The sequence below is a fragment of the Simochromis diagramma genome, unplaced genomic scaffold (assembly GCF_900408965.1).
Source record: "Simochromis diagramma unplaced genomic scaffold, fSimDia1.1 OVJJ01000293.1, whole genome shotgun sequence".
NCBI lineage: Eukaryota > Metazoa > Chordata > Actinopteri > Cichliformes > Cichlidae > Simochromis > Simochromis diagramma.
In genome coordinates this window covers 16,950,160-16,971,090 of record NW_024386801.1, presented here as the reverse complement: position 1 = coordinate 16,971,090, position 20,931 = coordinate 16,950,160, and the positions used below count along the sequence as shown (strand labels likewise).

General features: G+C 41.5%; 1 protein-coding gene across 8 annotated transcripts; it reads left to right on the top strand.

Annotated features, from left to right (window-relative positions):
* The first annotated feature begins 6 nt into the window (after positions 1 to 6).
* Positions 7 to 20,103, top strand: LOC120730096 (transcription intermediary factor 1-alpha-like). Of its 8 annotated transcripts, XM_040026224.1 has the most exons (19): positions 8 to 941; positions 1,179 to 1,297; positions 1,743 to 1,890; positions 2,082 to 2,214; positions 2,497 to 2,613; positions 2,724 to 2,838; positions 3,051 to 3,197; positions 3,376 to 3,490; positions 9,895 to 10,268; positions 10,863 to 11,000; positions 11,085 to 11,190; positions 11,306 to 11,360; positions 11,499 to 11,631; positions 14,502 to 14,848; positions 15,107 to 15,236; positions 16,864 to 16,938; positions 17,342 to 17,497; positions 17,594 to 17,902; positions 18,616 to 20,103. In XM_040026224.1, exons 1-18 carry the CDS (start codon positions 671 to 673, stop codon positions 17,864 to 17,866), a joined length of 2,952 nt encoding a protein of 983 aa, XP_039882158.1. In that variant the 5' UTR covers positions 8 to 670; the 3' UTR covers positions 17,867 to 17,902; positions 18,616 to 20,103. The 8 variants fall into 8 exon arrangements, 6 of the variants coding, with proteins under 6 accessions (XP_039882160.1, XP_039882158.1, XP_039882157.1 ...); XM_040026226.1 differs by lacking the exon at positions 18,616 to 20,103 and having other exon boundaries at positions 7 to 941; positions 15,110 to 15,236; positions 17,594 to 18,068; XM_040026223.1 differs by lacking the exon at positions 18,616 to 20,103 and having other exon boundaries at positions 17,594 to 18,068.
* Positions 20,104 to 20,931: the final 828 nt, after the last annotated feature.

Genomic DNA, 20,931 nt, shown 5'->3' with positions numbered 1-20,931 from the left:
ATCATAATCAAATGTGAATATGACACCAGCACTTTGTGAGTATCTTTTCAGCAAACAGTGTTACAACGTTACAAAAAAATGTCCATAGGCCTGGCTGAAGCCTGAAGCCAACAAAACCTAATGCATTTGAATTTCACACAGCCTATCATAAAGTGCCATAAATAAATAACGTCACCAGAAGCACAACACAGTATTACTGTACTGAACTGAACCCTGTGTAAATTTTCAGAATAACAAGAATCAGGCAAACTCTTGCTGCTCGGTGGACTTTGTCCTCCTGACAGCACAGCACACAGCAGCCAGCGGCTCTCATATCAAGATTTTGACCCCGCCCCACTCTTACCTCAACGAGCGCGTGCGCTCTAATTTGACCAACAACATCTGGGGCACACGAGCATGCGACACAGGTACCCTTTTTTTTCTTTAGCGCTTCCTGTTTGTTGCAACAGTCCAAAAATTATTTTCCCCAAAATATCACACGTAGACAGTAATACACTCGACGCTTACAAATGCTGAACTGATAGAGAGCGCGCGGAGGACAACGCAGGTACGAAGAAGGCGCTCTCTTCGGCTAGAGAGCAATGAGATATAGCCTACGCTTCAGACTACCCTCCCTGTACGTGCCGTTGAATCAGAGTAAACTAGACTTGGAGAACAGAAACTGTTTCCGATGGATGCGATGGAAAAACAGGAGTCGGGACATACTGCTGTACTGTCAGTCGAGAACGAAGCAGAGAGCACGCGAGAGGAGCGGTCCGGTGCACTCGACCAACATGACCTGGACACGTGCCCCGTTTGTCATCTGAGCTTCCATAGCAAGGAGCCCAAACTTCTGCCGTGCCTGCACACTTTCTGCGAGAGGTGCTTGCCTTTACCGTCGAGGAATCTGGACGTGACGGAACCGTCCGTCTCCCAGAGCGACGACGGCGCGACCAAACCACGTGAGTCACTTTGTTTACAAACACAGATCAAGGACCGATTAATGGCTGTCAACCTTTTCTACAACCAGAGCAGCTGCACGCACAACTGCATACATTTTACAAATGCTTGTAGCTACCTCTAACCATAATCACCTAAATGTCTAAATGTCATAAAAAATATAATCTGATGGTAAATAATACCAGAAATGTACAGTTTTACTGATTTACACCAACACCTATGCTCCTGCTTGATTCCAGTAAACGTGATCCGCTGTCCGGTGTGCAGGCAGGAATGTATGGCTGCAGATGTGGTGGATAATATGTTCGTGAAGGAGTCATTCGAGGCTCCCAGCAGCACGGTGGAGAGAGCAGTCCAGGTTGGTAACAAATGAATTAATATCAATTTGGGGACAGGCTGGGTTTTTGAGGGTAATTATCAAAATATAACTACGTAAGTTTTACTTGTATTTTTTATTTGTCATTGGCCATGCAGAAAAAAACATTGCTCTTGTAAGAACCAGAATAAGGCACTAGATGATTTCCATTTGCAGTGATTTAATGGGCAGGTGCACACTATATTAAAGGAGATATCTGTATAAAAACAAAGCTACCTTGTCTTCTGTTGGTTTGTAGCTCTGAAATCTGGGCAGCAGAAGCAATGCTTGTCAGTAGAAACTTCACTGATATCAACTTAGCAGATAAGGGTCATCATTGCATTCCCTTGATTGAACAAGAAATGGTAAAACATGTGCCGAGCCATCATCTCCACGTCATGTTTCCAAATATTTATTAACTTTTGATGCTTGACTCCTCTTTCTATAGCTCTGTATGACCTGCAATGACAACACAGAAGCTGCTGGGTTTTGTGTTGAGTGTGTGGAGTACTTGTGCACCACCTGTGTGGAGGCCCACCAAAGAGTCAAATTCACCAAAGACCATATGATCAGACAGAAGTCAGAAGTATCACAAGGTATTCAAACCTACCTGCTCAATAGCTGTTTTAAAAAAATTAAATGCCTGTGCTGACGTATCATGTGATTCTTGCTACCGCAATATTTTAATGGGCAAAATGATAAGTATACATCAGTATGCACTGCATGCTTTTTATACTGTAAGAATTAGTTTAAAAATAACTATGGTGAGCCTTTTGCTGTTTTCCAGACGTTTGTGTTGTGTCGAATCAGAGGCCGATGTTCTGTCATATCCACAAACAAGAGCCACTTAAACTCTTTTGTGAGACATGTGACCTGCTTACCTGTCGGGACTGCCAACTCACCAAGCATAAAGACCACAGGTACCGCATTGTTTCAGTAATATTGATTGACAGAGGTGGGAATCACCAGGCACCCCTCGAAATGATATCACAATACTTCACTCACAATACATTATTATTGCAATTTTTTTTCACCACTGTTCATGGATTGATTTGATTGATACTGTGATCTCTCCATGTGATGCATTTGAGGCGGAGAAAAAAATTCACTGAGAGATTAAGTTACACCCCCACCCCCCAGTTCATTATGCATATTATGCATATTAACCTGTCTGTATTAACTCACTAATGTTTTTGAATTAGTTATCAGTTCCTTGAAGATGCTTATAAAAACCACAAAGAGCACATGGAGCATATGACTCATCAGTTACAGGAGAAAAAGAAACTGATAGAAGAGGTATCAGACTCCATAAATAGTGGGTATGTATTTCATTTTTCCTTAAAGATGTCTAGTTAAAAAAAAGTCACTTCTTCCATATTAATAAATGTATATTTTGTTCTTAGTCACACTTTAAATGTATGTTTTTCAGACTTCTTCTGGTGGAACAGAACCGTACTTCTGTTTGTGATGAAATAAAGAAATCTGTCAGCAGTTTAATCCTCGCGATAAACAAAAAGGGCAAAATTCTACTTGATCAACTTGAGGTATGACAAAGACGATTACATGCAGCAAAACAATACTGTGTAGTAAAACTATCATGGAGTAGTTTTACTCTGTAGTCCTGTAGCTTGCTGTGGTGTTGTTTCCAGAAGAATGTTATTTGTATGGTGAGTTTCGTGTGGCCTTGAGGCTCAGAGTGCCGCCGCTCAAGCTGCTTTAACACTGCACTCCTCTTTTTCGTTTTCTTTTTTTGCAGGCTGTTACAAAAGATCATGAGAGTCTCTTGCGTAAACAACAGGAAGACATTGGCTATCTCTCCCAACACCTGGATCATGTCATCGACTTCATCAAATGGGCCACAGCCAAGAATGGGGGCACGGCCCTCTTGTACTGTAAACGTTTGGTGAGGCCTCTTTAATCAATTAGCCATAAAGCAGTATCTTGTCACAGTCTTGTTTTCCTGATCTCAGGTCGTCTTTAAGCCTAGTATGTCTCGGATGTGATGAAGCGCAAGCATATGGCTTTTGCAGCATGCATGTTCCTCCTCTGAAAATGACTGATAACATTCCTTCTGTTTGCAGATTCTGTTTCAGATCGAAAACCTCCTTCAGGCAAAATGCAGTGCTTCATTCGTACCGCAGAGCACCATACGCTTCCAGTGCCGAGCCTCTTACTGGGCCTCAAATGTTGATTTGGGTAAGAGATTAACAAATGATGTGATCCACAGCCCTGAGAATGAATGGATTATTTGTTTTCTGCTCCAGTAAACTTGTATACCTTGACATTTTATTTCAATTTTAATTAATAATTTTAGGGGAATTCTTCTTCCATAAGATTGTATCTGTGGTGGTGATCTAAGTGAGACTTGCACAGTATTAGTAAACAGGCATGAGGAGAGTCAGATGGTCATGGGGAGTTAGCTGGAGGCCAGTAAAACTTGGATGACAAATCCTATTATTTATTAATGGATTTGCACTTCTCTCTCACACAATGTCAGTTTTACTCTGACTGTTTTGAACTACCTTCATTTTTACTGTTAATTGTTTTGTTTTTTTATCACTGTTGTAAATATATAAATTCCTGGACTATCTCACACTATAAGCCCCCTTACTAGGCACCTGTGGCATTTTATTTAATTGTGTTGTTTACATGGTGTGTACTGTACTGTTTTTACTCTTCATCATGCTGCTGTAACACACAAATTTCCCTTGTGGGATCAATAATGTATCTATTAGGGGTGCAACGATACTCGTATCGATATTGAACCGTTCGATACAGTGCTTTCGGTTCGGTACGCATATGTATCGAACAATACAAAATTTGTAATTTATTTTATCAACTTTCCTTCTGACGATGCTGTCTGTGTTGAGCGCTCAGTGAATCTGCGTTCGACTACTCCGCCTAGGCTGCACTGTCGAGCGCAGATCCACTGAGCGTTCAACACAGACAGCATCGTCAGAAGGAAGAGCGCAGGGCAAGCTAGCGAGACAGAAGTTAAGCTCTCCTTGCAACATGGCAAATTGAACCTCCCTGTCACTACCCGATCCGTACCGGAAACCCGATCGGTACCCCGCATGCGCAAATCTTACGTCACTTCCTCTCTTTGCCAACATTGCGACATTCAATATATTTGAATGATACGGTTAGCGCCCAGTTAGCTCCTAGCATTTACTGTAAATTCCTAAGTTAATTTGTAAATTTTTGTAGTAAATTGTAAATATTGTAAAACTTTTCTTCTGTCATTTAATGGTCGGGCATTGTACAGCTACAAGCATTTCACCCCCATGTCATACTGTGTATGGTTGTGTGTGTGTGACAAATAAAATTTGAATTTGAATTTAGCATTTCTCAACAGCTCTGCCTCCTTTTCGACTGCCCGGGACATTTAAACAATGGATAATCCGTATACAAAGAAATTCATGCTTTTCTCCTCAACAGAGAGCGTCCCCGATTGAGCAACAGCGCCGTAAAATAAGAAGAATGGCGCCTAATTACAGAGTTAATAATGCAGACTTTGTAATATCTCACGTGTAGATTCATCAGCCAGATTAAGTGTTTACTGACAATTGACAGTGATAGCGCACATCATCATCATCACTATTCCAACAATCCTCTCCTCACAGACAAGCATAAACACACTCGACTATCATTAAATCAGATTTAACACACGTTTGTAATGACGATAATTCAGTTTATAATAGGGTTTATTCGCTCGGTCAGCAGGTGGCGGTATCCTAGTACACTGGGGAGTAAACTGCCATTAAACGAACAGAAGAAGAAGAAAACATCTGCACATGCGCGGTACGGATCGGGTAGACCCGATTTGTACGGTCAGACTTTACACATGCGCAGTAAGGATCGGAGAGTCCTGATCCGTAACTTTCTTTTTATTTTTCGTTTTTGTCTACATTGTACTGAAATGCTTCATTATTGCAAACATTTTAAGATATACTTGTTATTCTTAACATCTTAACAGATACTCTGACCCATAACTATCGTAAAACGCTAAGACCGGAAGTAGAAACCTTTCGCGCATGCGGGGTACCGATCGGGTTTCCGGTACGGATCGGGTAGTGACACTCCACCACCCTCATTCAGATCTGGCGTTTGGAATTATTTTGGTTTTCATGTGACGTATGACCCTGAAGGTAAGGTCATGGACTAAAGTAAAACAGTATGTTGGATGTGCCACGCAATGCTCAATTACATGGGTGGGAACTAGTGTGTTAGCGCAGTTAGCTCGTTAACATGTTGGCCGTCTAGCCCCATGCAGGGGTAGCTCGTTAACGGAGATTTGCCGTGTTGTGGCGTTAACGTCATTTCAACGAGATTAACGCTGACAGCACTAGTGGGAACACAACGAATATGACTGCACATTTACGCCGACATCATCCTAGTGCAAAGACAAGTGGAAGCAGACAAAAAGAACAAGGATGCATGCTACAAACTTTACCCGAGTCATTTAGACAGCCGTTAGCACATGATTCTCCTTATGGGGACCTGATATGTTTAATATTGTGGCGAGCTCAGACAAGGAGGAGACGGAGGTGTCGTTTGGTCTTGCTTCCCGTGAGCTAGCCAGGGAGCACAGCCGTTTATTGACATCTGCAGAAGAACACTGCCGCTAGCTAACTGCTCAGCGCAGCAACCGCACAGCAACAACACACAGAGCGCCCTCTGACCCGGAAGGACACACCGTCACTATGGCAACATAAACAAAACATAACTGTACAAACAGAACCCCGAACAGCCCTGACCCGCTACATAGCCCCCACCTAAGGGGTCAGTCGTCCCCGACGACCCCATTACCCCACACAAAGTCCTGCAAATGTCCAGGTGCCTTCTTTTGGCGCACCGGCCGGGGTCACTCGGGTCAGAACATGGGGTGCCACCATCATCCCACTTCTGACACCAATGTGGCGAGCTCAGACAACGAGGAGACGGAGGTGTCGTTTGGTCTTGCTTCCCGTGAGCTAGCCAGGGATCACAGCCGTTTATTGACATCTGCAGAAGAACACTGCCGCTAGCTAACTGCTCAGCGCGGCAACCGCACAGCAACAACAACAACAACACACAAGGCGCCCTCTGACCCCGGAAGGACACACCGTCGCAGCGAGAGGGCGTCACCCGTCACTATGGCAACATAAACAAAACATAACTGTACAAACAGAAGCCCGAACAGCCCTGACCCGCTACAATATGCTGCTGAGAATATAGCCCAGAAGAAGCGTATAGTATAGCTTTTATTTTGGAAAGAGCTATTTCTCTGTAATAAACTCTCTTTTCCAAAGATGAGTGATTCCTCAATCAGATACAGGTGTTACCGCGCCAGATCCGCGGCCCCGAACCGTAGTAAGGAAACCTCTGGCAGTTACTTGAAGGTTCCGTAACTGACTCGTAGCCGGCAACAGCTTACTATACAGGTCAACTCCGCTAGCAAAAAGATCGAAGGAGGCGTAGGAAACTGCTTCACCGAACTTTATTTCTTCTCTAAGGCACGAACACCGCGTACAGTGGGCTGAAACAGTTTACTCACAGCGAGCATCGCCGACACAACTCTGGCTGTCGAGGGAGTTATTATATTCCTTTTATTTATTTTCTTTTCGTCTCTTCTGTAGCTAACCGTTACTTTTTCCCCTTCTCCGCTCTCTCTCTTCACACACACACACCAGGCAGTCCCGCTACACACATCCCGAATACATTTCCCATCAGGCTTCATCCTTAAAGGGCCATGCCTGTAACACAGGGCTTGCAAAATCGCTAGCCCGACGTCCCGGGGCTAGCGATTTTTCCAGTCGTACTACCAAAATCTATCTCTGCCCTGCCCGTCGGGCTATCGTAGGAAGGAAAAATATATGTCAATGCTTTTGCATTCTTTCGGAAATGTAGCCGGGTAATTATGTCATTGGCATCGGTGAGCCACTGTCAATATGTGACATATTGAAATCGCGTTTGAATTTGCGCTTGTTTTTTGCTTTCACTTTGCAAATGTCCAGGTGCCTTCTTTTGGCGCACTGGCCGGTCACGACCGGCGGGGGAAAAGTCACTCGGGTCAGAACATGGGGTGCCACCATCATCCCACTTCTGACACCAATGTGGCGAGCTCAGACAACGAGGAGACGGAGGTGTTGTTTGGTCTTGCTTCCCGTGAGCTAGCCAGGGAGCACAGCCGTTTATTGACATCTGCAGAAGAACACTGCCGCTAGCTAACTGCTCAGCGCAGCAACCGCACAGCAACAACAACAACACACAGGGCGCCCTCTGACCCGGAAGGACACACCGTCGCAGCGAGAGGGCGTCACCCGTCACTATGGCAACATAAACAAAACATAACTGTACAAACAGAAGCCCGAACAGCCCTGACCCGCTACAATATGCTGCTGAGAATATAGCCCAGAAGAAGCGTATAGTATAGCTTTTATTTTGGAAAGAGCTATTTCTCTGTAATAAACTCTCTTTTCCAAAGATGAGTGATTCCTCAATCAGATACAGGGCTTGCAAAATCGCTAGAGAGCAACAGCACTGATTGGTGAGTGATGATAATTTGCGCACCAATTCCTCTGACATCGTCTTATCAATCGTTAGCTTACTATGCAAACATGACAAGTGAAATCTCCCGCAGCAAGCTTAAACATATGAGAGGTTGATCGCGCAGAGAATCGCTGACCGTTATGTGTGTGTGTGTGTAAAAGCAGCAGGATATATATTTTAGTTCTGCTGAGCCAAATAAGACAGGTCAGGGTGAAGAAGTGACAGCCAAAGAAAAGCTTACCACAAAACGGAAAAGTTATGAAAAATCAGACTATAAGGCAAAAAGAAAGTGCAGCTTTATGGTTTCATGGACAAAAGAATTTCTGTGGCTGCAATATGACGAGCTATATAACCGGGGCTGCACATAAGTGGTCCGCAGGTGCGCATTCGCTGTCAAAAAAAAAAAAAAAACGCGCACAAGATATGAAGTTGCAATGCGTGTTTGCATACATAAGATTTTCTGGAGGAGGACAGACATTTGTTTAAAACTCTTAAAGATGTCGAAGAAGCTCCTTTAAGCAATTACTTTGGTGTTCCTCTACTTCCAAAGAAATGTCAGAAGGAGTCCGAACCACAAAAGAAGCACGTATTCTCGGAAAAGTGGTTGCAGGAGGTGAGCTGGCTTCAAACAAATGATGAACGCACAGAGATGTGGTGCAGAATGTGCCATGAAAATCCCACTCTAGCGGACAAAAACAGTGCTTTTTATATGGACGCAAACGCGCGTTGCAACTTCTTATCTGGTGCGCGTCTTTTATTTTGACAGCGAATGCGCACATGCGGACCACTTATGTGCACCCGTGTAAATAACATAATGTTCTGCCGGGTGTGTTGTTGGTTTTCTCTCGATTTCTGAGTCGACAAGCGCCTTTGTTACTGGGACCAGTCATTTTAAGAAAGGCCCCCATTAGAAGCCATGAGAAATGCAAGAAATGCATTATTGCTCAGTCTGCAATATCTTTCCCAGAACAAACACCAATTCCAAATAACATACTAAAAATAAACCTGAAAAATCTGTTTAGAACAGCGTACTATGTTGCAAAGAGTGAACTACCACTGGCAAAATTTAGCAGTCTTTGCAAACTTCAAAAAGCAAATGGCCTAGATCTTGGTTCCACTTGTCTCTTACCCGTGACTTCAGCGGAAATTTCAAATTCAGGATCTGACACAGACTGATTCATGTCCTACACAGTTCTTACAAGTTCATAGAAATTTCTGTTCAATTAGAACCAAGTATTTGAGTTGATGATTGTAATTTTTATACAATGTTGTAATTTGTTTTTCAACAATTTTTTGATTAATGTTTTGTTTCCTTTACAATATTATACTTTAATGTATAATATTGTAAAGGAAACAAAACAGGAAACAAAACATCAATCAAAAAATTGCTCTTTTTTGAAATTTTGAGAGCCCTGAGATATATTTATTTTTTTAATTACTTTTGTTTCAGCAACATTAAATTTAAAAACTGTACTTTTGAGTTAAAATATATATTTATAATTTTAATAAATGACAAATTAAAAAGGCATGAACATTTTTTTTGTATCGAAAAAATATCGAACCGTGACACCAAAGTATCGAACCAAACCGAACCGTGAATTTTGTGTATCGTTGCACCCCTAGTATCTATCTATCTAAATGAAGGATTCATTGAGAGCAGAGCTCAGCATTAAATGAAAATCCTTGTCTAGCTGTTTATATTCATCTGAGGCTGACAATCATAATGAAATGCAACATTTGTCTAATTTAGTCAACAGAAGTGTCTGAGGAAAGCAGAATTTCCATAACTGTAAACTGGATACATAGCATTTTGAAATATAAAAACAAGCAAACTAATGCCATCACATGTGGATTTTTCACAGTTTATACAGTAACTGATTAAATGGAACACATTAATTGAAATTGTTGCTTATATCCAATTGTAACCCAAGTTAGCATAGTTTTACTTACTAACTGCCTCGAGTTTTACATATATCTCCCTACAGTTCTCTGGAATTTTCTTTCTGTACTGTATATATTTCATCACTCCCTGTTATGCTCATCCTGTCTCTGTGTGTATGTCCTCTCAGGCACTTTAATGGTGGAGAGTGTACCAGGCCACCAGCTGGGTGGTTTTCATCATGAGCACACCCACAGTGGGCAGAGTTCCTCAGGCTCACCCCACAGCATTGCCCTGGGAGCTCCCCATAGCACTCTGGCTCAGCTCCAGATGCAGGTGGACAAGCTAAACCCCCAAGCTCACTGGCAGCCCCAACCACCTCCTCCCCCCTGCACATGGCACCAAAGCATCCAACTACAGCAAACTGTCCCAGGGCCCCTACAGAGAGGCTCTCCCTCCCACAGTTTTCCTCCCCAACCAGACCACAGGTTTACGAGGCCTCTGCCCAACCATGTTAGCTCAACTAGGAGCATACTGAGCCCTGGACTTTCTCCCCAGGTTACTGTGCGTTTCTTTGTGTGAGTGTGGATGTGTGCTTGCCTAAGTTTGACTGACAAGCCTTCTTAACAAGCACAGACAGCAGATGGCATTGTCCTAAATAGAGCTGACAGCTTTCACATCCTGAGCAATTTATGTCTTTCCTTGTCAGGAAGGATTTTAGTCTTGGATGAACTTATAGCTCAAAAATAAAGTAAATCAAATAAATCTGCATGACAAACAGCAAGCCAGCATGTAACAGAGGACAAAGGGGAAACTTCTTGAGTAAGGCTTGATAATATCTTCTTATTCAAGTTGTTTAGTCTGCTTCACTGGATGTTTGGGTTTCAATTCTGCAGCAGGACAATACTGGCATGTAAAGTGCAGACATTTGTTTTCCACTGATGTGAACAAGTTGTTAAAGCTGCACAGGAAACTAGTAGTAAAGAAGCAGCAGTCTTCTGCAGACAAATCTGGAAAGCTGATTGAGACTTTTCAAAGCATACTGTGGTCACATTGCATTGGGTTTTTAGATTGCGGCGTAATTACCTTTTTTATCACATGCAGTAAAATGATTGTGGCATGCTCTCCCTTTTTCTGTATTGTCTCCATTCATCATAGTATCAGCAGAGAAGGACAGGAAGTGGCTCCACCTACCAAACCAAGCCCATGGATGGATTTTTCTCTACACCTTTCTATGCACAAATAACTCCGCCACCCCTCAGTGGTAGTGTCAGTTTACCTCATTCACAACAGAGGGTAAGCAACTTCCTGTATTGACTGAAGGCATTGTCATGGTATAATATCTGCTTTTAAGTAATTGATTTGCAATGGTGTGTTTAGACTGAGCCCACATATATGACCAGGAGAAATGATTCAACTGGTCCAATGTATACAGTGAAACCAAACTATCCTCAGGGAGCAGAAACTTCCTTGTCAAGCAGAAATGGTATGTTTGCAATTATTTTTGCATATTGGTTTTTTTGCAGTTTTTTGTAGCATAGAGAATATGTGTAATGTTGTATTTTTTATAATGGACAAATGCATTGTAAACTTTTCTGAAGCACCAGGACATCAAAGTTCAGCGGTGTACACTCCAGTATCCCAGAAAAAAACAAGGTAGGGGGGAGCAGTATGCACACTTTTGCAAGTATACAAGCACAGATTATCTCTTTGTTCTGTTATGGCACTATTAACTCTGTGCTATGGGTCTCTTAAGTGAATTTATCTTTGATTGATTTTTGCTTTGTTCCCAAGCAGCATTTTTTGGAAAGCCCCAGAAATACACCAGGCTAGTGGAGCAGTGGGATCTGCTGCAAAGAAGAGACAACGATCATCTCCAAGGCCTATAATTGTCATCAAAGATGAGCCAGATGATGAAAGTAGTTATGTAAGAAGGGAATGATTTATTTCAAATACTGTATAGATTTTGTATTGTTGCTAGTTGCTCTTATCTGTAACTTCACAAGTCACAAGTCAGTGTATTCCTACTGCTGTTCCCAAGCCCGGATAAGCAGTGAGGGTTGTATAAAGAAGGGTAAATCTTGGCCAGTTCAACCATGCATATCTTAAAGAATGAGATTTCCATATTAGATCGGCATTAACAACAACTGCCTTTGGTCTTGTTGGCCAATAGGGTCCCTTTGAAAACTGTGCTACTGTAAGCTGAAGACAATGAAAGAAAGTTCAAGTTCAAAGTTTATTCGCCACATGCAGTGGCAGGTTGCCCTGCAGTGGAATGAACCTGCCCCCCGACCTTACACATACAACAGAGAACATACAAGTCAGAGAACGGTTGCATTACAGAAAAAACACTGAATTGTAAAATGGCCTGCATTTGTATAGCGCTTTTCTAGTCCCTAAGGACCCCAAAGCGCTTCACACTACATTCAGTCATTCACCCATTCACGATGGCAAGCTAAATTGTAGCCACAGCTGCCCTGGGGCGCACTGACAGAGGCGAGGCTGCCGGACACTGGCGCCACCGGGCCCTCTGACCACCACCAGTAGGCAAACATGGGGTTAGTATCTTGCCCAAGGATATTTGGCATGCAGCTAGGTGGCAGCCTGGGATCGAACCACCGACCTTCTGATTAGTGGCTGACCTGCTCTGCCACCTGAGCTACAGCCACCCAATGTACACTACAATGGGAAAGGTACAAGAGGAAAAAAAGAGACCTCTACTCATGCTGGGCTACAGGAGGACAGCATGAGAACAGGAAACAAAAAAAACCTCCTCTGCACAGAAAAGCACATAAATGTCCACAGTACAACATTATAGAGCACGTGACCAGCAACAGGGTTGGGTAGGGGATAAGGAGTAATCCTAGGCAACACAGCAGCCATCCTGCCACTGCGCCGACTCTCCAGCGCGGGCCCAGACCCGCCTCGTGTTCCCAGGAGGCAACAAGCATCGAAGGCATTGGAAGGGGAAGGGAAATGTGTGCATAGGATGGGAAGAATAGTCATCACACAGTCGTTATCAGGGAGTTTTTGTTTGTCACAAGTGGTGTCCGCATGTTGATGTTGTCAATTTTCTTTTTATGCGAGCAGCTCAGACACTGGTCTCTCAATCTCCCATCCATAATTCTCTTTTAGGTTTTAGAGAACGACAGTGAGAGACTGTTCGAGGGAAAGTAATACACACGAGACAAGACAAGGACAAGAGGCTAAGCAGGGAAGATAAGGGGAAGGAGGAGAGGAAAAAAGTGCGACCGCCTTCGCCGAGAGCCAAGAGAGAGAGAAGAACGGGGAAAGGCGTGTTAGGAGGCAGTGAGAAAGAAGGAAAGACAGGAGTTTGAGAGGTGAGAGTAGGGACTTTAAATGTAGGTACTATGACTGATAAAGGGAGCAGATTGGATGCCATGATGGAGAGAAGTAGGGTAGATTTATTTTTTGGGACAGGAAACCTGGTAGAAGGCAAGCAAGGCCAAGACCATTGGAGGTGGATTCTACCATGGTATCGAAGAGAAATTGAGTAATCTTGAAGGAAAAGATTAGTATTGTTGAGGTGAAGGTGGTATTACACAGAATTATGAGTATGAAGCTGGAAAAGGGGTCACCTTGAATGTTGTCAGCGCATATGTCTCACAGGTTGGATGTCAGAACAGAAAGGGGAATTCTGGAGTGAGGTGGATGAAGTGTTTAGACTGTGTCCCCAGGAGGGAGAGAGTAGTGATTGAAGCAGACTTCAGTGGACTTGTACTGTACTGGTGCTTACTGATCGTCACCTCTCTTTCCCATAACTTCATGGTATGTCTCATCACCTTTATCCCTCTATAGTTACTACAGATCTACACATCATGCTTATTCTTGAACAGCAATATCAGTACACTTCTCCATTCCTCAGGCATCCTCCCACTTTCCAAGATTGTGTTAAACAATCTGGCTAAAAGTGATTAAAAAGATGATTGTGATTGTTTAGCATCTTAAGGTGGATGTTGTTATGATTTGGAGCTGCATAAATGAATTGAATATTATGAATGACTGGCAAATGAAAACCAAAGTTTCCCTTTAAACGTCCATATTTGATCAGTACATCAACAAATCGGGTGTCCACCTATAAAATGGGCTTAGTCAGTGTTTCTCAAAGAGGAACACAGGATTATATATATACACAGGGGACTAGTTAACTCAGCAAGCAGCAGGAAGTAGAAGAACACAGGTAAAAGCAATGAGCAATATGTGAAAACAATTTGGGCAAGGATGGCAATCACAGGGGGAGGAAGAACAGAAAGTAGGAGGAAACACAACCTCACCTTCAAAGTAAAACAGGAAATAACCAGAAGACAAAGATTAAACTCATAGACAAGAAGACTCAAACTAGACATGATATCAAAGACTGGAAAAGGCAGTGATGCATAAATCATATTTAATAATACATGCATAAATAATTGTATAGTATTGTATTGTCTTGTACATAAGACTTTTATTTTATTTGATTATTTTTTCCCCTTTTCTCCCTTTAGATTTTTAGTGTACACTGAGGGAGCATTGCAATTTCAAATTCCTGTGTATAACTGTACATATGGTCTTTGACTTTGACAAATACAAGACGGTGGAAGGAATAGACAGGGAAATGCTGTGTAAACTAAAACTACTACTACTACTACTATTATTATTATTATTATTATTATTATTATTATTAATAATAATAATAATAATAATTCAGTAATAACCAAGCATGAAAACTTTCAGCACCATGATAAATCTGTAAAATGTTGGTTATGTTATTTTCAGATCTTGTTTTCTTGTTTTCAGGTACATCCCAAACAAAGAGCCAGCCTCCCCGACAGCACAGATGACCAACCCCAAATAAATTCCCAAGGTGAAGATGTCCAGACTTGTATACTTAGCACAGACAACAAACCCTGTTGCCCTTCACACACTCCAAGTGAGCCACTGGGCCAGAGTAAGACTGGACCTCCAACTCATATAAGTTCAGTGGGGGAACAGCAGCAGGTAGAGCAAAATAAAACCCAACTGGAAGACTCTAATGAGGCCTCGTGTGCTGTGTGTCAGACTACAGGACAGCTGTTGTGCTGCCAAAAATGTCATAAAGCTTTTCATCTGACGTGCCACATTCCAGCTCTCCTCAAATCTCCAAGGTCAGCTCCATCAAACTTTATTTATTACTGGTCTTGGATGAAAATGTCACAGCTCATATGTTTTCATTTTAATAGCAATTCAATCGCTTGTTTTCTTTGTGGAATTAAAAGCACGTCAGAACAAATCCACTTTTGGCAAGTTGATTTTTACATCTTGGAGGTGTGAGATTTACATCTGACTGCAGCATTATGCACTTGTTGATGTGAGTTACTGCTTACTGGCTGTTGTTTTCAGTCTGTAAATGGTCTCTTTTTCAGCAGGGAATGGTTTTGCACTTTCTGTTGTGACCTGTTAATGCCTGAGATGGAGTATGTCTGCAAACCGGAAGCCAAAACGATAAAGAAGGAGACGGATTTTGAAGGAGCATTTTCCCCTGTGGACAAACGAGTCAGTGCTTTTTTAAAAAAAAATGATTTACTACCATTTATGTAATTATAATAATGATAATACTACAATAGCCAAATGACTTGAATGCCAAGTAATTCAAATTAAGTTCAGAATTCAGCATAATCTGATAAGTCACGTATTTTCCAAATTTACAGCCGTTTTGTAAAACACCAGTAAGCAGCATCTTTTTTAAAAAACAAATCATTCATTAACAGAGAATCACCAATTATCATTATGACTACATTATATAAGATATAAACCATAAATACAGCTGCGTTCTCTGCAATAAGATAGATCATCCCATCTTACCTCAGTTTGATCCACCAGTTATGTTGTCTTAATATAGGCCGAATGTCTGAATGTTCAAATTTGGTCTTTTCATTCTCACATTTAGCACATTTCAGATAACTTTACATTTATAGAAATACTCGTCTCGGTTTATGTGGGGATGTTACTTGATTATAGTGTGTAGGAGGCAGAAAACTTGTTAGTTTATACGACATTACTTTAATTTGTAACCAGCGCTTATGTTCCTAAATGTAAGATTTTAAATCATGGGTACCATCACCAATAAAAAATAGTAGTTGTAAATAGTAAAATAGTGCAGCTCATCTGCTTTTCCCTGAACAGGAGTGTCAGTCAATTGGGAACTGAACCATCAAGTTGAAGTACAATCTGCCAAGTGGCTTTCTTCCACAGCATGTTTTTTTTTTTCATGTCTTTTTTCTCTTGCCCAGCCAGTCGTAGCGGATGGGCGCCCCTCCCTGAGCCTGGTTCAGCCGGGGTTTCTTCCTGTTAAAAGGGAGTTTTTCCTTCCCACTGTCGCCAAAGTGCTTGCTCACAGGGGGTCATATGATTGTTGGGATTTTCTATTATTGTAGGGTCTACCTTACAGTATAAAGCATCTTGAAGCGTGTTATGATTTGTGCTGTATAAATAAAATTGAAATTTAAATAGCTTGGGTTAGAAGGGAGTTCCTTGTCTAATTTTGTGTTTGTTATCTTAACAAGAAAAGTTCTGTTTTTTTTAAAAAAAAAAAACATGCATAAAGCAAATGTTTGATGGAAAAAGTAAATGTGTAGTCAACCTGTACGTGATAGCTGTTAGGTTAGCTAATATTCTCATCTGCTTCTGCAGTGCACTGCCTTCTCCTACGTGCAACCAAGACTTGTGCTGTCACACTAGGGTCTTGTCTGCTGGCTCAGTCTTCAGCTACGCAGTTCATTTTCCCAGGAGATTTCACCTGCACTTCCAAGTACAACACTGCCAGAACAGGCGTTGGAGGCAGGGAGTAGAAATAAAGACGTCATTCACCCTGTTACAAATCAGTTTACCATCAAAAGGATTTCAAGGCTGTTATTTTTATGGTAAAACATTTACATTGCTTTAAAACAGTGGTTTGTTAAACTTAGTATCTGAAGGGCTAGATGCCTGACATTGCATCATGCATTTAATAACTGATAACAACTGGTAAGAGTGCAAGGGCTGACACAAAGCAGAATGGTGTTGAGAGATCCTGAGAGACGACTCTTACCAGTTTAATATTCTGCTTGACACACCACAGATGGGAGAAATGTGTTTGGTTGTTCTGACATGTATTAATTCAGGCTTATTTTTTGTGTTGCAGAAGTGTGAGAGGCTGTTGCTGTACTTGTTTTGCAGTGAGCTCAACTCAGTCTTTCAAAAGTCTGCATCTCTCTTGGTGAGTCTGAAAGTAAGACTGACTATAGTGGAAAAATGAACAGGATTACTGTCAGATGGAGTTACTGTAACTGTAATTTTAATTGTATGTAATACACCATATTTATCAGTGATGACAGAAATTAGAAATCAGAGGCAGAGCAGCTTTACTGTAAATAAACCGTAAGTTCATTGCAGGCCCAGAACTTGCAGTGTTTGATAATTGGACTTAAGGGGTCAGTGTGATTCTGGTGGTTTGGCTTGAAATAGCTGTTTATTTTAACTTTTACATGGCAAAACAGGGTAAAACTCCATAGTCCCATGTGCATGCTGTTTACATGTCGATGGACACCACAGATTTGAAAAAACTAAAATGCCAATAATGTGTTATTGTTCTGTTATCATTTCCTTTCTAAATACTACAGGTACATGCTGATGACAGTCTGACTATAAAGGGACCAGTGAGTTTTTCCACAGTGAAAAACCGTCTAGAGGCTGAGCAGAGTATGTGCTATCAAAACCCCGCAGAGTTTGTATTAGACCTCAGGCTCATCTTTGGAAACTGTGTGGCCTGCAGTGAGGTACCATAGACAAATATTCTGCAACAATAACTATTATTCAGTTCTTGACATCTGTTATTAAAACTGTTTCATCCTTTTCGTTTTATCTTCCTTCAGTGCCAGAGTAACACTGAACTTGCCGTGACATGTAGGAGATTTAAAGAACTCTTTGAAGATTATCTGAAGCTCATCTACCCTGATCAGACCTTTCCAGAAATCAAACCAGAGATGATTCAGACTGCTTCACCCGATTGTCAAGATTCTCAACTCCAGTCTCTTGACAATATATTCCCACTTGCAAAACGCCAACGCACATATTCAGATTCCCAGGATGCACCAAGCTGTCACAGTGGAGAAGAGGGTATTGGATTAAAGCTCCAATTTTCCTAAACAATTGGATATGTGCCAGATGGCACAAAGAATGTGGTGTGTGTACTGTTTTATTAAAAAATATTGCCTTCAAGTTACCAAATACATTTTAGTTTTAATGATTAAATGGTATTGCATGACCAGAATTATCAATTCAGACATCAAATGGTACTTTTTTGTGTTCAAATCAGAATTAAAGCTAGTAGGTTTTGCAGTATTTCTACTTCTGACTGAAACCTGACATTTTAGTTGTTCTTTTGTTACTACTCCTGTAATCAAATGACAGTAATCACAAACTCTCAGGTTTCTATTGTTAAAATGTGTTTCAAGGCCCCTCACAGCCAGAACATTGTGAAGGAAAATGCAGTTTTATTTACCATCTTTTAATGTATATTCTGGCTTCTTTATATTATATATTCTGGTGACACTGCCCATGTAACAATATGTGTGATTATATCCGTCAGGGGCATAATGTTGACGTAAAAAGCCCTCTTATAAACATAAGGCATGGAGAATGGTTTTCTCATCACCAGAGGTCAAAACATTTACGCATACACCTTCCTGCATTCAGGTCAACTTGCATAACTGAACAAGTATAGTAACTGTTATTCCTTATATACTGAGTAGCAGCTCCAGCTAAGGTTTAATGTTCTACGCCTTTTTTGCTCGGTAGCTCCATGTTAATTGAGTTTAATGTTGTTCTACAAACTCCTTTGTGTCCCACGGGGCAGATTTCAGTCTGCCTTTGATGTGTTTGTGACCCTCTGCAGATTGACATAGACGTGGCAAGACCAGCTTTAAGGAGCTTCAAAGGAGCTGCGCTACACCCCCAACAACAAGATTAACACTGTTTGAATGCGACCTCGGCCACTCCAATTTCCTTCACCTATTAGCTTGCAAGTCAGCTCATGCTGCGTTTACTTGTTAAAGCCCAAATGTAGATTTGAGGTGGAGTGAAGGAATGAGGCTTAGTTGTTTTTGGTGGACTGAAAGGCATGGGAAGTTGCCCTCTGACTGTTCTCCAGCCAGCTGGACTGGAAGCATGGCAGGGTCCTGGCTTTCATGTTGGACATTCTTCATTCCTTTTATGGCATATTATCTCTTATTAGATAAGATTAGGATTGGTCAGCACTAAAGACTTGCCCTTTGTTGCGATAATTCTAAGAAGGGGTTGCTACGTCTTCGGCTGATAGAGGACTCCAGGAACTACATATGCTTTACTATAGTAGTACTACAGTCTTAACCCAAACCCAGCACACAGAGCACCCCCCCCCCCCCTTTTTTTTTAAATTTTTTTTTGCATATTTGTTACATGTTTCAGATCATCAAACACATTTTAACAATAGATGAAAATAACCAGAGTAAAAACCAAATCCTTATCAGGGTTGTGGGAGGGGGGGTTGCTGCTGGGTGGCGCTGGAGCCTTTCCTAATTGCCATAGGGCAAGAGGTGGGGGTACACCCTGGACAGGTCAACAGTCTGACACAGAGACAGAAAACCATTCATACTCACATTCACACCTATGGGCAATTTGGAATCACCAATTAACCCAAACTCACTAACTGCATGTCTTTGGCGAGGAGGAGGAAGGCGGAGTACCCAGAGACAACCCATGCAAACATGGGGAGAACATGCAAACTCCACACTGAAAGGCCAGATGGTGGAGTTAAACTCATGTCCTTGAGTGAAGCAACAGTGGTAACTATGAGAAAGAAAGAAAAAATGCAATTTTGAAATAATAAGTAACTTTATTAAGGTAAAAAAAAATCTATCCAAACATACCTGACTGTGTGAAAAAGTAATTGCCTTTGTTATTGTGATAACCGGCCTAGATCCTTGGCTCATAGAGGTCTCCAAGAGCTACATATGCACTGCTAGTAGAGGCTTAACCCACAGGTTGAGAACACAACAAAGTCCTGCGTCGTGGACGTTTCTGTTTCTGTGAGAAAGTAACACAAAGAAATCAGGAAGGGGCCAAATACTTTTTGATAACACCGTTTAGGATTTATAGCAACTTTTTTTCCTGTCTTGCTGATACTAGACTTTGCTTATTTTGCCAAATGATTTGGTAATCCATTACAAAAGCCACCCCACCATGTCTGCTTTTACTTGTGGCAAGGTCTAATTGCTGTACTGTAGTGTCCAAGTGCAGGTTGATTCAAAACTATTTCCCATTTTCCATGCAGGTGAAGTGAAAAAGGAGGAAATAAAAAAGAGACAAAACCTTTCTGTGATGGATTACCTGCTCAAACAATTTCCCCCGAAGCTTGTTTATAATATAAAGCCCATTTTCAAAAATATTATATTAGAAATATTGCAATTTGATACATATACTGAGAAAGGAAGCTGTGGATTTCCATCCTAACAACTTACCCCAGTTACCCACCTCTGTAAAACTGGTGTGGTATAGTGAAATGAAAGAGAACTGCCAGGAATTTGCAATTTGTTTATGCTATTAAATGAGCTACAACATTCAAAACACCAGTGTGCTGTATTAAAATGTACTTTTACAGAGAGATTGTCAGAGTACTAGCAGAAAATACACACTGTAGTGGACGGAAGCACAAAGAGATCAAGACACTGATCATCAAGCACTACACATTTAAAAGGGCAGTTATCCTTTTATGACAGTCATATACCTGTGGCCTTTTTTATACGCCTGTGGTGTCCTTATATCAAGCCCTTGGTGGTGTTTCTTGTTGGTTAGACTGGTGGTGGTGGAGCCATATGGCTTTGATTAGAAGATCATTTAATCTCTCTCTGTCACAATGCCCAGAGCCAGTAGACTGATTGAATTTGCAGAGGGTCTTAGTTGGTACAAAATGTTTATAAAGCACTATATCAATTATTTCTCCACTTCTTGCCAGTTCTGGTAGACATGTGTGAGTGCATGCGTCTGTGGCTTGTTTATATGTAGCCACTTTTCACAGCTCGTGATCACTTTGACTGATGTTGATTGCACACATGTGGCACACTTAGGGAAGATTGAATTCATTCACATTACTATAGAAAATTAAGCTTTATAGTAGGACTGCAGGGACCTGTGACACTGCTGTGAAGATACAATATTAAGGGTGGGATGGGTT

Coding starts and splice junctions, on each gene's coding strand:
- LOC120730096 (XM_040026224.1), top strand. CDS start 671: ATGGATGCGATGGAAAAACAGGAGTCGGGACATACTGCTGTACTGTCA. Junction 11,361..11,498: donor GTATCCCAGAAAAAAACAAG/GTAGGGGGGAGC, acceptor TTTGTTCCCAAG/CAGCATTTTTTGGAAAGCCC. Junction 15,237..16,863: donor TTTCCCCTGTGGACAAACGA/GTCAGTGCTTTT, acceptor TTTGTGTTGCAG/AAGTGTGAGAGGCTGTTGCT.